The sequence below is a fragment of the Montipora foliosa genome, chromosome 5 (genome assembly GCF_036669935.1).
Source record: "Montipora foliosa isolate CH-2021 chromosome 5, ASM3666993v2, whole genome shotgun sequence".
In the NCBI taxonomy this organism is placed as follows: Eukaryota; Metazoa; Cnidaria; class Anthozoa; order Scleractinia; family Acroporidae; genus Montipora; species Montipora foliosa.
In genome coordinates, this window is record NC_090873.1 from 14,108,634 (window position 1) to 14,126,940 (window position 18,307).

At 39.6% G+C, this 18,307-nt stretch overlaps 3 protein-coding genes across 5 annotated transcripts in view; all 3 read right to left on the minus strand.

The window, feature by feature from the left end:
* The window catches only part of LOC138003675 (uncharacterized), a 9,497-nt gene extending 8,095 nt beyond the window's left edge, over nt 1-1,402 (minus strand). The window contains exons 1-2 of one of the 3 annotated variants that reach the window (XM_068849877.1): nt 1,352-1,402; nt 560-664 (exon numbers count right to left, since the gene is read on the minus strand). The gene's annotated coding sequence lies outside the window, so the exon portion shown is untranslated. Of the gene's footprint in view, nt 1-559; nt 665-848; nt 1,169-1,351 lie in introns of those variants that run through there. The other 2 variants (XM_068849876.1, XM_068849875.1) reach the window with 2 other exon arrangements.
* Nucleotides 340-1,943, minus strand: LOC138002181 (octapeptide-repeat protein T2-like). Its single transcript, XM_068848261.1, has 3 exons — nt 1,352-1,943; nt 560-664; nt 340-386 (listed from the first exon to the last, which is right to left on the minus strand). The coding sequence occupies exons 1-3, from the start codon at nt 1,941-1,943 to the stop codon at nt 340-342; spliced, it is 744 nt and encodes a 247-aa protein (XP_068704362.1).
* An 855-nt stretch (nt 1,944-2,798) lies between these two features.
* On the minus strand, nt 2,799-15,570 carry LOC138002963 (uncharacterized). Its single transcript, XM_068848927.1, has 7 exons — nt 15,501-15,570; nt 15,256-15,392; nt 9,227-9,915; nt 8,750-8,938; nt 7,445-7,786; nt 6,137-6,223; nt 2,799-5,775 (listed from the first exon to the last, which is right to left on the minus strand). Exons 3-7 carry the CDS (start codon nt 9,891-9,893, stop codon nt 5,645-5,647), a joined length of 1,416 nt encoding a protein of 471 aa, XP_068705028.1. The 5' UTR covers nt 9,894-9,915; nt 15,256-15,392; nt 15,501-15,570; the 3' UTR covers nt 2,799-5,644.
* Nucleotides 15,571-18,307: the final 2,737 nt, after the last annotated feature.

The following is an 18,307-nucleotide window of genomic DNA, read 5'->3' on the forward strand; positions in this document are numbered from 1 at the left end:
ACCCCTGGTCTGCAGTCTCCAGTCTGCTGTCTCTGTTTTACACTGACCGGTATAGGAATACATTCCACAACAAACAGAATTTAGCTTCTTCTTCTGAAACTTACCACAGAATACACACTACTGTAGCTCAAATAATTAATGTTTTTGCCTGCATGATCATGACCAATCTGATGTGAATCTCTCTGAACAGGGGACTTTGAGTTTGACCATATCTCAGAAATTACGATTTCACCAGGAGCTAAATTACTTACACAATACTGATGTCCCACCACTGAAAACAAAAACTATCACCCTATCACAAACAAGCTAGAAACAAACCATATCTAGCTTCAGCAGTAGTTAACATCCCTTAGCAATTGTATAAACTAATCTTAGCTTCTCTAAAACTGCAAAAAAATTGTTTGCATGATCATAAAAAAATGACACTGAATTGCCTTTCATAATATTTATACTTCCATCAAAGCAAGCACTGATTCACCAAACCTCACGACAAACAAAATTAGATTCTTAAAAGTCTGACAATGAATTCAATCTACTCTCGCTCAAAAAGTGTGCTTACCTGCATGATCGCGACCACACTGAACTAAATCTCTTACAACAGGCGATGAGCATGACCATATCTCAGAAATTACATCTTCACAACCACATTGCCCATGATCCTCGACTGAAAACAAAATTATTAATTAAATCAAAAACAGAAACCACCCCATATCTAGATTCACTCGCAGTTGAGATCTTTTTAATTAAATAAATTTCTGTGACATACAATCCCTCGATCAGAAGCAGAAATTATTTGTCTGCATGATGACAACAAATGGTAACGAGTCTCCTTCCAAAAATATGCTTACCGTTTCAATTTTTTGCCCTTGATTGTGCGAGATAACATTACTCAATGACGTTCTGTGGATTTTTAGTCAGTGTTCGAGAAATAGGGAATATCTCTTATCTTATTCCCACCTCCAGGAATGCCACTGCTCAAGTCAGCAGGTTCGTCTTGCAAGTCTCAACGTAAACAGCAAAGATCGCCCGCGAAAAGAATGAAGAACTTTCCGATTTCAATCGATTTATGCACGAAAATTAACTTTATCCATATGGATACTTAGTTGAATGGGTTTTTTTTAGAAATCTTAAAGCTTAAAAAGAGGCAAAGAATTGAATAAGCCTGTAAATCCACCACACTAGGTGAATTTTGTTTGACCGCTTCACAAGCGACGTACGGTTATTGGTCAAGCACAAACAATAGAGACTGCTAACATGACATCACCTTGATTAAATTTTTGATATACATCTGTATACATGTAACCATACTCAATGATGCTGTAATTTATTTCGATAACCATAAATTACTCACCTTCCTCTGCCTCTCTTGGGTATTCGTTTTCTTCAGGTGTTTCTTGCCCCCTTTTTCGCTGTTTGTCACTAATTCGCCGCCTGCAATCACAACATCTTTCTCTTTCTTTCTTTCGGTGTTCCTCACTCTGTCGTCGCCTCTTCTCTCGTGCTCTTTCCTGCTCTTTCTGCCGTTGCTTGTCACTATAATTGAGCCTGTTTTCTTGTGCTCTTTCCCGCTCCTTCTGCCGTTGTTCGTCACTATAATTGAGCCTGTTTTCTAGTGCTCTTTCCCGCTCCTTCTGCCGTTGTTCGTCACTATAATTGAGCCTGTTTTCTTGTGCTCTTTCCCGCTCCTTCTGCCGTTGTGCGTCACTGTAATTGAGCCTGTTTTCTTGTGCTCTTTCCCGCTCCTTCTGCCGTTGTTCCTCACTATAATTCAGCCTGTTTTCTTGTGCTCTCTCCCGCTCCTTCTGACGTTGTTCGTCACTATAATGCAGTCTCTTTTCTTGTGCTCTCGCTCGCTCTCTTTCACGTTGAGCCTCGCTTGCTCGTTGCCTGCTTTCTTTTTTTCTCTGTCTTTCCTTTTCTCTTCTTTCCTCGTTTGAAGGCATATTTATAGAATACAAAATTTGCCTTTGTTTTTGTTGTCTGCAAAATTTTTGTCGTTTTCCTTAAACGGAGTGTGAGTAAAATGCAGTCCGTTGGCTGTAGCGCTAAACTTCCCGCCTAGCTTTTCCGCCAAAACTCTGCGCCTGCAAACTTGTAACAGTGCGACGTCTCACGCTTGACTTACATGAAGGGGCGGACGGACGTACGTACGTACGTACGTACGGACGGTTGATGACGTCATGACTATAAAACCAAATTTTCTCGCATCGATGGGTTACCAGTATTTTCTTAGCTATGGTGCTCCGCGCGCGCGCGCCTTCGGCGCGCGCGGAGCTCCGCTATTATGGTGAAATTTTGTAAGCATGTAGAACACTGGTGTGCGAGGTGGGTTAGGTGTTTGACAAAACCATCGGTTGGTCATGTCATCAATATAGCTGTGCTGGTGGAGTTCTTTAAAATTGTTGTACCCTTAGGGATGTCTCTACAACCATAGGATGTTCAAGGGGTTTGTAGTGTTCAAGGTTGTCTAACTGGATTTATCCTTCGAGAATTTCGTCTTCAGTGTTTGCCGTAAGAGAACCGCTCGTGTCCCCTTGTCTGCTCTTTTAAGATTGACGTTGGGATCTTCTTGTAGCGTTTTCAACACCTTTCGTTCCGTGTTGAGCAGATTATTCTTAGGTTTTGTAAGCTGTAGGTCAGTCACTGGGCTATGCTACTAACCCCAGGGGTGCTCCGCTGAGTCATAACGACGCTGTAATTACATCGTATAGACACGGGCTTAACAAAATATATTCAGATGACAGGCCAGTTTTAGAAAGGAATAACACAAATTGAGTTTAATTAATTCCATACTTAACTAACCTAGTTTCAATTTCCACAGTATATAAAAAAATAAATAAGTACAGGATAACATTTCTAATACTAGTTCTAGTAACAAATTATGCGCACTACTAATTATTACTCAAGCAATAAAGGGTTAAAAGCTTTAAAATACTCCTTGCAAAACTGTCAAAATTGCAAATTCCAAAACGAGACGAAATGAAAAGAGCTCTAAGTGTGTTGCAACAAACTAGTGGGTGGGACTACTTTACAGGTTGTCTTCAAGGAAAGACAAGGCAACCACGGAAAACCAAAGTTGACGGTTATCGGCGATTTATTGCATCAAAATAAGCGATCGAAAATTGGAATAACAATGCATATCGAGTTTCTATCAATTTAGCGAAAAAAATTGCGTAAACCAATAGTCAAACTTGCACTAGACAAACTAACGATTTGGAATTGATAACATTATGAAATTGAATAACAATACATCAAGAAATAGCCAGCGTAAATATTTCGCTCACATACTAAAAGAGGTTTGGTTTTGTTATATAGCTAGACTTTCACTCGACAAAAAGAGCTCTGTGATTGGTTGATTCTTGGTCACGTGCCGCTGATCAAATTCAAATGTATCCCGACCGGGATACAATTGCGCAGTTGTTGCCCGCACGGCGCTTTGTTTGTTTGTTTTTGCTATACGATTGTTTAAGGGAAAGTCTAGATATCTAACAAAACACTTTTTTTATATGCGCGTGGTGACGCTTGAAGGTCCGATTACAAAACCAATAAAAGAGGAATTAAACATTGAAACTACGTTCGTGGCTAAGATATAGAGACAATTATTAACTAATTAATATTGGCCTTTGTCTACATATGTGTCCTTAACAATTAACTCATCGAAATCGAGAGCGAATACTCTAATTGTTTTAATTTAGTAGAATTTTTACATGAATTTTCTTCAACTAAACATTTCCAATTGTTTTTGTTCATCGTATTAAACTTTACGCTTTAGAAAAATAGCGTGGACTGAATTCTCGTTTTGAATTTCGTGTTGTGTACGCACTCTATACTTTCTTAAACATTGGCCCTTGAGTGCGAAGGGTCTAATTGTTTTAGTATCACCCAACGAGTCAGACAAAAAAAGGCGACAATAACGTTATTAAATGCAAGTTGAAGAAATATTTGTTTTGGAATAAAACGAAAGAAAGGGTCACGCTCAAATAACGGTTTCCAATGATTTTCCAACGCATTATTGAACTTTACCCCAAACAAAAATGCACGTATCGAGCTATTTGCAGTTGTTTACACGCGTTCCCGCATTTTCAATGTTTTCACGTTTTTGAAGTCAAGAAACCTTAAAAGTGCTTCTTTTAGTCCTCTCAGGAATTTAATTACCCGTTTACATCTAACATTTCTTCCAAAACTTCGTGGAAACTATAAAAACATCGCATTTCAAGGACGACCGGCGGCCAACTGTACTCTAATTAACAATTGGATTATGAGCTCGAGATTTCTATCAAGCATACAAATTGAGGGCGAATAGTCTAATTGTTTTAGTATAAATCTACTAGTCGTCCAAAACTTAAATAAATCATCTTCAAAGGCAGTTCGAAAATGTCAATAAGTGGCCGTAATTTTGTTAAAAAGAGCACAGGACTACGCTACTCACTGTCTATCACCGAATAGATAGTGAGTAGAGTAGCCAATTAGGGAACAGCATTAAGCAATAGACCACTCTTTCTATGGGTTTACCGGCGCAATAAACCACGCAGGATGTTGGGAGAACACGAGGAAAGCTTGTAAATCACGAGCCGTTAGGCGAGTGATTTACATGCTTTTCGAGTGTTCTCCCAACATCCCATTATAGAGATTTAATTCATTTATCGTGCAATGCACGCATGCATTGAGTTTAAACTCAAAATTTCCGATAGAACTGAGAAATCCTTTCCCTGCTTTTTTGACAACCTAAATTGATCAGTCAAACGCAGCTGACTTCGTACTCCACAAACCATGGAAAGTAACGAAATAAGTGTTTAAAATTTCCTTAATCTTAATCTAAAGCGTAATCGGAGTCGGCATAAAAGTTTTGCTGAGTTTTGCTGTGCAAAAAATAAAAAGCTTTTATGACGACCAACTTCTTGTCTTGTTTTTCCTTGCAAATTTGATGTGTATGTTGAACGAAAAGTTATGTTATTGACATCTCTGTCAGTGAAAGGCTAAACTGTTTATTATATTTGTTATCGCTAGAGTTTCGAGTTCTCTAGTTCTCGCCTAAAAGCTGCCATAGATCGGGAACCATGGTTTACCGGTACAATAGAACATAGGTCTAGCAACTCTGTTGACCAATCAGAGCGTGCGTAGTATCTCAGTTATTTTATAATTGGTGATAGAACGCTAGTAGATTTTTACTAATGGCTGATAGTATATGAGTAGCTCAGCCAATCAGATTGCAGCATTTGCATAAGTATACTAGTAGAATTCTACTAATTAACAATTACACTACGAGCCCGAGTTTTCTACGAGCAGATAGTCAACGAGGCGCAGCCGAGTTGACTATCGCTCGTGGAAAACAAGGGCGAGTAGTCTAATTGTTTTAGTATAAATTTACCGTAGTCTCATTGCAAAAAGAAAAAAAAGTCAAGTAACGGGTAGAAAAGAACCGTTTTATTACGTTACATCAGGTTCAAACGTGGCGCGCGCTGTGTACTGATGCGTGCAGAAATAGGATCATGTGTACAATAACGCGTGCAACTGTTTTCTATCAGCAGATAGAAAACGGTAATATAGCCAATCAAATTCACAGATTCACAATAGACTACGGTAAATTTCTACTAATGGCTGATAGTAAACGAGGAGCTCAGCAAATCCGATTGCGGTATTTGCATTAGTACGTTGGTAAAATTCTACTGACATCACTTCTTAAATTATAGGAAGGTGGATCGCCCAGACATCTTTTTTCACGCAAGTCTAGTTCTTGATCGGTGAGGTTTGCCTTCTTTACCTTTGCCTTCTTCTCTGGAAGAAGAGAAGCGTTCAGTAAGCCAATGACGCAAATTTGTTCATATCAAAATGATAAAAACATCATCTATCCTTCCAGTGAAACGTGAAAGGTAAGTAGAACCCTAATTATGCTCAATGCCATGCGTCAGACAAACTTTAAGCTTTGTTTTACTTAACTGAAAAGAAAATTAAATTACTTTGCTTGTTTATTTCACTTTCTTTATTTCACGTCTTCGAGCAAAACCTTACGTATGAAATTAATTTTGATTTGCATGAAAATGAACCTGTAGGCGGAACTTATTTTCATGACTGTATCGCTTGAAGACTCGTTTTGACACAGAGGCAAAAAGCACCTCGGAATGGCCTATTCACTAACCTCGGATATTCCAATTAGGAACAGAACCTGGAGAGGAACGTTTGCGGCGTTTCTTTGATGGACCTGCTGAACTTTGGTCAGGCAAATCTTTGGAAATAGACAACAATATCAATTTCTTTAAGAAGGCTCAAACCCGTTTTCAGCAATTTCCAAGACGTAGATTTTGATATGTCATTATTACCACTCGTTATCAATTGCTGCGACAATCATGGTATTAAAACTGCCCAATCATTGGTTGACACTTTGTTATCATTTTCATCCACTATATGTTACCATAGCAACACTATAACCTGCTAAAAACACCCTCAATTTTAGCTTTAAGTACTTATATTTCAAAAACGGCATGGTGAAATTTTTTCTTACTAACGAATTTTGATAAGCAGGACCATTTCGAAAATTTAAGGTGGCTCTGAACCTCATGTACAGAATTTTTTTAAACTTTGCCAAAAGTTGCATCTTATCCTGCTAATCAAAATTCGTTTGTAAGAAAAAATTTCACCGTGCCGTTTTTGAAATATAAGTACTTAAAGCTAAAATTAAGGGTGTTTTTAGCAGGTTATAGTGTTGCTAAGGTAACCTATTGTGTCACGAAAATGATACTACCCTGTTCACCAGTGATTGGACAGTTTTTTGATACCATGATTGTAGCATCTATTGATAACGAGTGGTACTAACGAACCATCAAAATCTACGTCTTGGATAGTGCTGGAAACTGTTTTGAGCCACCTTAATTCAATTTAAACGCGCATGCATGTTGACAAGTTACCCACCACCTGAAAAGCGCCAGTGATAATTTCAATTGTTATATTTCCCAACTAAAATTCGTTTTCCGATTCAAGGAGAGCGTGTGACGTGAGATGGGTCAATACTCATTAACTTCCTAAAGCGAACAAAACTCACAAAACCCCTAGGGAAACAAAAACTTGAACTTGCGACTCACACGTGATCAGGTCATGCACCTTGAAATTCTGGCATAACTCAAAGAGATTCATAGATCTGATAGTATCTCTTTATCGACCTCTGCCCTTGAAATAAGCTTTTTGTTGTTTTTTTTTTCGTTTATTTCGCAGCATTTGCAAACAGCCAGATGAAAAAAAGAGAAAAATTTGTAATTTGTAATGTCTGCGTTTAATCCGGGACATTAATCAAATGGAAAGACCATCAGAGATGGGATCATCAGAAGAAAATGCCCAAACAAATTAATAAGCTGAAATGCATAGCTGCCTATTATACTAATATGTAACCCAAATCTGATGAAAAACAAACAATAATAACATCATTCTCAAAATAAAGACAATTAAAACTAACCTGAAATTTTCTTAAGAGACGATCTGCATGCCAAGTAGTCGTCTTCCAAGATAATTGTTGTCAGCTTAATGGTCTCCATTCCAAGCTCTTCCTTAACCTGCTTTGTAATGAAGCACTTCTCGGCTACTGCATTGAGGTGGCCAGAGCGATAATCGTCCCACAGCTGTTCAAGAATGTCCAGGTTACGGCACGTGACGTTTACTATGATGCAACCCTTCTTAGAGCTTACATGCCGCAGGTGAAGTATATCCACCAAGTACGCTTTTATGGCATCAAACCCTTCTTTCCAATTGATGCCAAATCTTCCCTTCTCCTTTGTCTTGATCTTTATAGGCAACTCACCTAAAAATAAATCATCTTGTTACTTTGCAAGACAATGCTCTGTTTTTTTTTCTCAAAATTTATTTGACTGTCTGTCTATATGGATTTCTTGTAATTTATCCCACAAAGAGTTAATGCTGGGCTGTCCAGGAATTCTGTGACTAACTATCCATTAATTAATCAATTAATAGGGTGGTTTGTGAGTTTCTGAAAGTATGCATGAAATACTGATTTTATTAGCTAACCATGGGAGTATTCTTTATGCCACAGAGTCAGTAAAATAATAAATTAATTAACTTATTTAAAACAAATCAAAATTGAATCTCGAACAAAAAAGCTGACGTCAGCATTTTTTTGTTATAAAGAAGGAAAACATTTCTACACAGATTTCCAAAGAGTTTGCCTTTACCTACAGAAGAAGCAAACACCTTTATATACATGTAGATCTTTAAATCTCATGGTAAATAGTAGCATAAGTGACCGCCTCTGGTATGTTTTTAATAACACTAACATCCCCTACAACTCTCCTCTGGCTTAGCTAAAATACAGTCTAAATAGCTTTTCCTCACAACAAGATCAGAAGCTAATCACGTGCAGGATAGGCTTGCCACTTCCATTTCCTAATGTAAATGTAGGGATAACCACGTGTTATTATCTTTTTTAAGAATGTTTTTGGTGCCCCTTACATTTTGTTCTGTCACCTCCCCAGTAAGTCAAACAATCGCATCTTGCACTTATTTTACGCGGGCACTAAGCCATCTGTAGGCGAATGTTTTTAGTTGGATTTTACTATAATTTTGTACAGATAACATTAGTTCTTTATTTCTAAGTCGTTAACAGTTAGTGGTCTCATTAAACTTCAGTTTGGTCACAGTAGGAAAACTTTACTTTACTTTTAGTGTTTAGTCGCACACTTGGTAGCGAGTTGATTGTGTGATGGGCAAGTAGGCACCTTAGATAATAGAACCTTGGAGCACTTGTTACCTACATTACATCGGGGCCAACCTTCAAAAGCTTTGGGCTGACTAAACACATGGGAAACTAAAGACGCTGCCATCATACTCGCATAAGGTTTCCAGTCCTTGGTCGAGTCTTTGGTACCATCAGCATAATCTGATATGCCTTTTACGATGACCCACTGTATGTCGAGTTTATGAGCTGCTGAAAAAACCCCTAACAAAGGGAAAAACACGAATTATCTCTCAAGCTTTCTAAGAACAAGGAAAATCTTTTTAAGCTGCATGGGATAAGCATCCTAACCGAGTGTGCACAAGCAAAAATCAGAAGTTGAATTAGGTGAGGTGAATAATGATGGCAGTGGTGGTGCTAGAACTAGTGGGGCTGGTGGTGATTGTGGTGGTAGTGGTAATGATAATAAATATACTGAAGAGATGCGTACATGTGTCCAAGCAAGGAGCAGCCATATCGCTATTTCAACATATCAATTGAATGGTATCTCACCTTCGCCTTCCATTTCAATTGCAATCGCGTCTGGATAAGACCTTAACAGTCTTTTTCGCTCTTTTTTGGAATTTAATAGCATGGGGCCGCTCAGCATCTTACCACAGACCATTCGCGGCTTTGCTTCCTCTATGTTCTCTAGTAGTGGTGGCTCCCAGCCATCGCTTGCATGGTTCATGATTTTATTTACTTTATCACGCAACGGGACAATTAGACCACGTGGTTCGTTGACATCGTCTGTAGCCTTATATTGGGCATACAAGATCAGGTTGGTTGACACCACCACATCTCCTAACTTGGCTTTTTCTTCATTCATTCCCCCGCAAAAACCCACACAGAACACACCTTTAGGCTTCAAAAGATTGCTTGCCGCTTGCACATTTACCGCTGACCCTCCAACTGCAGATCCCGTGTTACATCTCATCAGACCGATTGTCAACTTTTCCTGTTCACTTCCGCCTCCCATTTTTCCAATGTATACAATACCGATGTCGTCATCATGATATTTCAACGGCTTTTGTAGGAAATGAAAGCAACTCAGAAATTCGCATTCTACAGCTGTCAGTAGCAGGAAGTCTACGTAAGTGTTCTCACTAAACTTATTAATCTCGTTTGGTACATCACTTGACTTTGGAGTTTTCACATTAAGCTGAGGTGGATCACCCATTTTGTCCTATGATTTCGGGTCCCTGTGAAAATAAATATAAGCTTTCATTAATATCTAGGTCAAGCCTGAAAGCAGAGCTCCTGGGTCGGGTTGTTGAAAGCCCGATTAATCTAACCCAGGATAAGCAAGAATTAACTTTACTTTGCTTTGCATGCTTTGAAGTTTTCTGTTTATATTGTTTAGCCTTCTGTTTTAAGTTTGAATAATCTCAAACTACACAAAACAAAAGCAGTAAAAAGCATTTGCATACAAGAAAAATTATACTATTATACTATTATACTATTATACAGTTTTATACTGGTTAGCGTTAACCAGCTTCCGAACAACCCCAGGCCCTAATTACAATAAGTTGACCTGGTTTGAGCGATCCAATCGAAAACCAGCACCTGGACAGCGGTCAATTTCAAAAGAACTCATGGGCTCTAAACTTGAGCCCATGATATGGTGATATGATTGTGGTAAGCGGATACCTTGTTTTTACAGGTGTCAATTGACCATAACGTGGATGTCCAATGCTCATCATGGGCGGTACATGTTCCCATAATCCCTTAATCCTTTTTGATTTGATCCCTTGTTCCCCATTACTAAAACCACTTGTTCCCTAAAATGTTTTGCGCTGTTCCCTTGAACTCCATGATAGAAATTCATAATTCATAATAGAACAAAAATCGCTTGCGAGCTGCATGTTTCTTCTCCTTGGAATCCGTTCATGTTCTACTTCATTGCCTGCAGCTGTTTTTGTCATCTCATCCGTGTCAGCTACCTCTGCGATAGTAACATGATTACATTCAAGGTCTAAGATTTGCTGACGGCAGTTATAGCAAACAATGTAGAAATCGACACCATCTCTCTGCATCTTCCGTAAACAGCACTGAATTGGAAGGATCCTGAATGAATACTTTGGCTTTCACCTTTTTCATGCCGACACTCTTGCTCTATTGCACACAGGCTATTGTTACAATCGATGCATGAGAATTACTGGATTCCACTTTAAAAAGGGACAATCTGGCTTGGTTTGTACAAATTAAAGCCTCTGTTATTTCCCTGTATGGCACGTACTAGTCTGAAAACGCCGCTGCTTTACTGAGCACAGTGAAATCTAGAGGGTCTATAGTCGGAGAGTCGGCTGCATACAGATTTATTGGCAGAGTCCCAAGATTGTCCTTGGTTGTCATGTTTCGCACTGTTTTCTGGAGGACGCTCTGACCATACATCAAATGTTTGGCGACCCTTCGTGCTACGCGCCTCGTTGGCTATCTATCGTCTCATATCCAACAAGCGCGAGTGGAATAATAATTATTGTTAAATGTTCCCCAATTTTCAAAACTGCGCGCGTTTTGCTCTCAGAAAACTGTTAGCTACTCGGAACAGATAGTGTCCTCGGACAAATATCCGAGCATATTTTCGCGCTAAATGGAGGCTGTTGTTTATATATTCACCGAGTCTGAGGCGATTAATCGTTTTAGTATCATTTCAGAGCCGAACAACAGAGTTTACTGCAGCTCTCAATAACATGCGGACTCCAAAAAAAATTCAAAGCTCAACCGACAAATGCGTTTTTCGCCACCGTCAATCAAATGTTCGGCGACCCTTCTCAACTGCCAACTACAGTAGAACATTGATTCGCTGTCTGAACTGTGTTTAACGATTTGATTACCGCGCACTCAGCAGTAGTCTGATGCTAGGAGGAGCCACCGAACATTTGATTAACGGTAGCGAAAAATGCATCTGTCGGTTGAGCTTTGAATTCTAGAGTCTGCATGACATTGAAAGGCGTAGTAACGGACTACAACATAAAACAGGGACCCAATTATTCGTTTGCATACACGTATGCAGCCGTATAGTTTTAATATGAAGCTTATATTTAAGCTTACATCGATTGTGGATCAGTTTACTCAGTAAACTCAGTCTTAAGTTTACTTAGTTTACTCAGTCTTAAGAGAAAGTGTTTAAGGTCATTCAAGCTGTACCTAATGTCAGGCTAATAGATGTGAAGAAAATCACAAGTTTAACACGTCCGTCAAGATTAGAAATGAAAAAAGCAATTGCATGGCGTTATAGGACGAAGGCTTTGCCTTGTGCGCGTCTAAGAAATGCCTCCCAAAAGGGAGGCATAACCTCAAATTCTAATTCTAAAACAACACCAAATCTTCAAAATTTCCTATTTTCATAAATTTTACAAATCTTTTGAGAAAAACTATTTATCTCCAAAGATACCAAACCAAAAAGTTAACAAAACGGCCCAAAACATAGATATGTGGGATGAGCATAGAGATTCTTGATTGCTTGAAAAACATAAAACCCAGCCAAAATACGGCTTTCATGTGTATCCCCGCCTTAAACTTCAATTGCTAAAGGTTCCTAGCATCATCGGCAGTCCTATACGATGGTTCCCGAACTTTGGATACACAGTACGCCATGAACAAAAAAGTCGTTTCAAGACAACCTTGCGGCGTTGTGGGCAGCGCCCTAATATAAGTTAATTGTTTGGGATTGATCAAGCAACTCTCAAGGTAGGAATTGTATCCTCTTACAAATAATATGCACTTGAAGCACAAAAAGAAAATATAACGCGATGACGAGTAATAGCATGGGGCACTCTTTGAAAAGAGGGCACATTCAATTTCCTCGTTTAATTATAATATTGCTTAACCCTAAAACTGATTGGTTCTTACCAATCTATTATGCTTTCAAAATGAAATTTTGGATTGCGTTCATTGTGTCCAGCGCTTGAACAACTTATTTCGCGCTCTTGTTTTTTCGGGCGACATCCAGGCTAAGCCAGCGTCTCAAAACCTAGGGGAGGCTCCCTCAAGGCTAATATGGGTGCATAGCCCAGGCCTTGGCCTACCTGCTGGTGGGTTGTTTGGGGTCCAGCCGTCAAAGGCTGGGGGGAGGGGAGGGTGCCCTTTACTGACACCCTTTGCTGTATTGACTTTGAGGTTTTAGTGTTTACTTGTAGTAAGCTTGTTATTGACTGTGTTTCTGGTTATGTTAGTGCCATGTTGTGCCTTGTTGGGGAGTTCTGTGTTGACTTGGCACCCTGCTGGAGTGGCTGATGACACATGCATGCGTTAAGGGCCAATCTCCTAGCAGGAGGGACGGTGAGAGGACCTCTGTCTGTCGGGACTGTCTTTGAGGCACCGGGGTCATGTTTTTGCGAATTCGGTCAGATATAATTTTTAACAAACTCGACCATACACTTGTGTCACGCACATCCATAACCCTGAAGTTCAAAATGCTCTGGTTTCCAAACGAAGCACGCTATTGAGCTGCAAAATTAAAAACAGATATAAATATACCGCCTCTCATGCCTGATGAAGACAAAAACTTTAGTGGCTCTTTAGTTTTGGATTTTAGAAAGTGATGACGTCACATAAAAACGATCTATAGGATGGACGTAAATAAAACCCAAAACCCGGTATAAGTCGGATGTCATCTCCCAAGTCCTCGATAAATCTCTCGTGTTTACGCGCTGTTTTCACAATTGTACAAGCTTTAAACCCCTGTGGTCAAAAAAGTATGTGTTGACCAATGGTCGAGGAAGCTTGTGTAAAAATTTATTTCTACCGTTTTCAGTGTTGCTCTACCTTTTCACCATAAACCGGGCGCCATACGAATGTTACCAAACAAATGTAACTTCAGGGAATGAGAGAACGAATCAGCGAAACGGGCAGAATACACAGGCAAACTTTTAATGCTGGGGCAGAGCTGTAAGCGTACTCTGCGCTACATCCAACTTCAACTCCCCTTTTACAAACTAAAACTCGCGATCATATACCTACGTAATAGCAAGCTTTACAGTGATTGGTTGATACAGTGTTTCTGGAATAAGACAAAAGACAAAGAAACAGCGCTGCTTGCGGTAAACGACGTTTTGGGCTTGGCCAGAAGATGGTGAGAATTATCTCGACCACGTATAATCATAGAAATCGCGGTTTCTGCAGTCCCTAAATCGCACGCGCACGTACTAACTCTGGGAAAGCTTACATTACTAATCACTAACCTTACTCAACAAATATTCTACTTACGAATTGCTAAAACCGATCAACAAATATTCTTAGCGATATTTCTGGTTGTACGACGACGACGAGTTAACCCCGCGTGTCAGATGCCGCCCCAGGGTTCCCTTGATTATTTTGGTCATTTGCTTTTTTATGTTAAAAGGCTCAACCGACCCCCAGGAACGCGCTGTGGGTCACCGAAAAGGAAATAACTATTCTTACCAAGAGATAGAGCAAATCATGCAAGGAAACCCTTTGATAACAACATATATTTTCTCAAGGGAACTTTTGCCAGAAACACATGCGAAGATTAACGTGACAAGGGGGTTTGTCCGGCTTTCTGTAACGTTTGTTTGCGTTACCCATATGAAAGCTAGAATTTCATAAAATATTCTTTAACACGAAACTTTTTAAAAATGCCGCCATTTTTTCAAGGTTTGGTATGGTGCCCAGGCCATTGGAGCCAGCGCGAGCTATGAAATCTTGCACATGCGCAGACATTATTCAGCCTGTTGTTTTTTGCAAATTTCGTTAGATAATGATGACTGGGTTCTCTGAAAAGGAATAACTTACTTTTGTTATCCCTGCAACATAACATCCATTGGGCTTCATACAATGTTTACTCAAACAAAGGCTGCGGATTCACCTTTTGCATTCAGAGTGTAAATTTCCCGCAAAGTTTTACGGTTGAAGTCTCTGAAGAGTCAGAAATTCAAACAAAAGCTGCCGCGAGTAGCTATTTTCTATCAGGTAGCTTCAGTTCCAATAATATTATCTTTACAGGGTGACGGAATTCTTGACTTCTTTAACACATATCTAGGGAATACTGGTATCCAAATCCTTCCGGGTAACCTGTTCGGCCTCAGCACCACAAAACTACGGTGGTTCTTGTAGTTCATGTAGGCGGTAATGTATTAGCATTAATCAGGCATAAACGTCTACGACGTAGCTAGACGTAGCATCTCTCTGTCGATCTCTGAATGTGTATTTAAGTCTTGTATCAGGTTTACGCAAAGCGTGCGTTATCCGTGCTTATATCGATCGTTTGTCTTTGAAGCTCCAAGATGTAATGAAAATTGAGAAATTTGAAGCGTGTATTTCAACATCGTGCAAGTAATGGTAAGCGGAAAATTGCTACCGCCCATGACTAGCGCCGGGTGTTAAATTTTCAGCTGCAGAAGTACACTGCTTGTTACACATGCGACCCAGTACTTTTAAATAAGGTTTGATTGACTGATTGATTCATTGAAGCTCGATCTATGAGACGACAAAAGTGACTTCAACGGTTGGTATGAAAACACAACGGTTTGGTTTTACAGCTAAAAATTCAGACCGTTTCTCAAATAACGTCAACTCACCTCGATACTTTGTTGTACTGGATGTTGTCTGACAGCTTCTCAACCGGATCTGAAGCGATTCTGGCGAGAGGTTTCGTCCTCGGGTACGGAATGGAGGATAACTCACTGAATGGAGAGCTAAGACCACTAGTGCTAACCTGAGTTACAGATCACGATGAAACAATAGTCTGTATCTTGACTGTTTATATTGATATAATGGCCTTTTCTTCAACCCCGCAATTAGAATTAGATGTATGAAAACTTACTATGAAGCGGAAGCCGTGAAGGTCTACAGTCGATATCTTCCGAGTAACAAAGAGATAGGCTTGTTTGTAAGACTCTGAAACGGTGTGGTTATGTCATGTGACGACGCGCTTTTGTGCAATGAGCTGGGTCGGAACAGATACCCCGAGGGTGTGAATGTAGGGCTGGAATGCTTATTATCAAGTAAATCATGATTTTCGGCGATTTCGTTCTTCATTTCTCAGCCATCAATAACCCTTGCTAATCTCAGATCCCAGGTATTTGTTAAAAAGAAACCTGCGTAATTTCTCAGCTGTTAGCTTAAACGTCACTAATTTTGAGCTATAGAGATCAGAGAACCAATTCCCTTCGAGTTCCCAAACCAAAAATAGGTCCGCAACGCATACATGTGCGACGCACGTATTACCAGTACTTCGAATCATTTTACTGACTTCTGATTATAGCTGTAACAGCAGAAAATGTGAAAAAAGTGACGAAAGCCAAGGAAATGATTCCTTTTAACTCACTCCTCTGAAGACTCAAAGGGTCTTTCGGGAGGGGAGAATTCGCCGAACGTTTAGGATTCGACTTTGCGCTTGCATTCGCCTAGCACCAGGACTTTCTATAACGAAAGTTCGAACCTCTGTGGAGGAGAGTTAGAGGGTCCTTGTAAAAAAAAAAACTATTTGTTTACCTTAATTGTACAAAATGCTGCCTCGAAGGGAAGGAGGATGCAAGGAGGGACAATGCAGAGCAGGAATGTTCAATACAGAACAAAGTATCGTCGATAACAGCAACAAACTAGTTTATTTAATTTCTAGGATTACAGCACTCAAAACATACTATGAAATTGCCTCTTTTAGACTCCCCAGAGATTTCTGTGGTACCTGTTATGTTTTGGCCCCTTGCATATTCTAGTAATTCAAATTCTGCTTAAAACAATAGCCCTCAGTACGAGGCTCTGAAGAATAACTACAGAGTTTGTGGGGTTATTCTCCCAGAGCCTCGTGCTGAGGTCTCCTGTGTTTGGCTTAATTTTAATACATTGAAATTGGTCTACGCCAGTCTGTTGAAGACTGTTAATTTTAAGTAGCATTCATTCTCAGTTTCATTCTCACTCGTTTCCTAATTTATAAGAGCGTTAGCTTTTGGTTTAACTTCGAAATTGAGGTCCTTAAACGGAGATTTTAGCTGTGAATAGTGTTGTAAAGGAAACGTTTAACAATGTTTTGATTTTGTCGTTTAATCTTTTCGTCCTCAGTTCTCCATCCTTGTTTCTTTGTGGCTTAAGATTACCTCTTTGGGGTTTTCCTATGCAAGTGAGCTACTGCTTTCAGATTTCCTTTAATTTCAGTAAAAATAATTTTGTTCGAGTTCAAAATAATTCAAACTACCGTGACTGGTCTCCTCCAAGACTTAAATTTAAAGCCTTATTTAAAACTGTCGTTCAGTCGGGTGGTTCTAGCTAGCTTATGTCCGGGCCCTCTATATACAGACACATTAATAACCAAACACAACTGTACAGAAAAAAATAATTTATTCACAAGGGAGTGAGTGAGATCACTCATTTACAATTTGAGGCCGTCATCGGTAATAAAAAAAACACGCCAGCCGGAAACAGTCCAAAATAATATTATGGTTTTAAAGCGCGCGCTAAAAGCTCAGACCGTTTTTTCCTTTGTAAATAAAAGGTAAGATCACCTCGGTACTTCGTTGTACTGTATGTTTTCTATCAGTTTCTCAATCGGATCTGAAGCGATTCTGGCGAGGTTTCGTCCTGGTGTACGCAAAGTAACTCAATCGAGAGCTTAGACCACTAGTGTTAACTTGAGTTTCAGATCAAGATGAAACAACAGTCTGTATCTTGACTGTTTATATTGATATAATGGCCTCTTCTTCAATCACGCAATTTGAATTAGATGTATGAAGACTTACTATGAAGCGGAAGCCGTGAAGGTCTACAGTCGATATCTTCCGAGTAACAAAGAGGTAAGCTCATGTAAGCTTGCTTGTAAGACTCTGAAACGGTGTGGTTATGTCATGTGACGACGCGCTCTTGTGCAATGATCTGGCTCGGAACAGATCCTCCGAGGGCGTCAATGTAGGGCTGGAATGTCCATTATCAAGTAAATTAAATTTTCGGCGATTTCGTTCTTCATTTGTCAGCCACCAATAACCCTTGCTGATCTCAGATCCCAGGTATTTGTTAAAAAGAAACCTGCGTAATTTCTCAGCTGTTAGCTTAAACGTCAATAATTTTCAGCTATGGAGATCAGAGAGCCAATTCCCCTCCAGTTCCCAAACCAAAAATAGGTCCGCAACGCATACATGTGCGAAGCACTTATTACCAGTATTTCGAATCATTTTACTGACTTCTGATTATAGCTGTAACAGCAGAAAATATGCAAAAAAGTGACGAAAGCCAAGGAAATAATTCCTCTTAACTCACTCCTCTGAAGACTCAAAGGGTCTTTCGGGAGGGGAGAATTCGCCGAACGTGTAGGATTCGACTTTGCGCTTGCATTCGCCTAGCACAAGGACTTTCTATGACGAAAGTTCGAACCACTGTGAAAAGAGTTAGAGGGTCCCGAGGCTTGTCAAAAAAATATTTGTTTACCTTAATTGTACAAAATTCTGCCTCGAAGGGAAGGAAGATGCAAGGAGGGACAATGCAGAGCAGGAATGTTCAATACAGAACAAAGTATCGTCGATAACAACAACAAACTAGTTTATTTAATTTCTCGGACTACAGCACTCAAAACATACTACGAAATTGCCTCTTTCACACCCCCCAGAGCTTTCTGTGGTACCTGTTATGTTTTGGTCCCTT

Bases quoted from the DNA above. Each gene is read 5' to 3' on its own strand.
- LOC138002181 (XM_068848261.1), bottom strand. From the start codon at position 1,943: ATGCCTTCAAACGAGGAAAGAAGAGAAAAGGAAAGACAGAGAAAAAAA. The intron at 665-1,351 runs GTGAGTAATTTA...TTTTGTTTTCAG, and splicing joins CCCAAGAGAGGCAGAGGAAG to TCGAGGATCATGGGCAATGT. The intron at 387-559 runs GTAAGCACACTT...ATTTTTTTGCAG, and splicing joins GTGTGGTCGCGATCATGCAG to TTTTAGAGAAGCTAAGATTA.
- LOC138002963 (XM_068848927.1), bottom strand. From the start codon at position 9,893: ATGGGTGATCCACCTCAGCTTAATGTGAAAACTCCAAAGTCAAGTGAT. The intron at 6,224-7,444 runs GTTAGTTTTAAT...CTATTTCCAAAG, and splicing joins GTCTCTTAAGAAAATTTCAG to ATTTGCCTGACCAAAGTTCA. The intron at 5,776-6,136 runs GTTAGTGAATAG...CTCTTCTTCCAG, and splicing joins TCCTAATTGGAATATCCGAG to AGAAGAAGGCAAAGGTAAAG.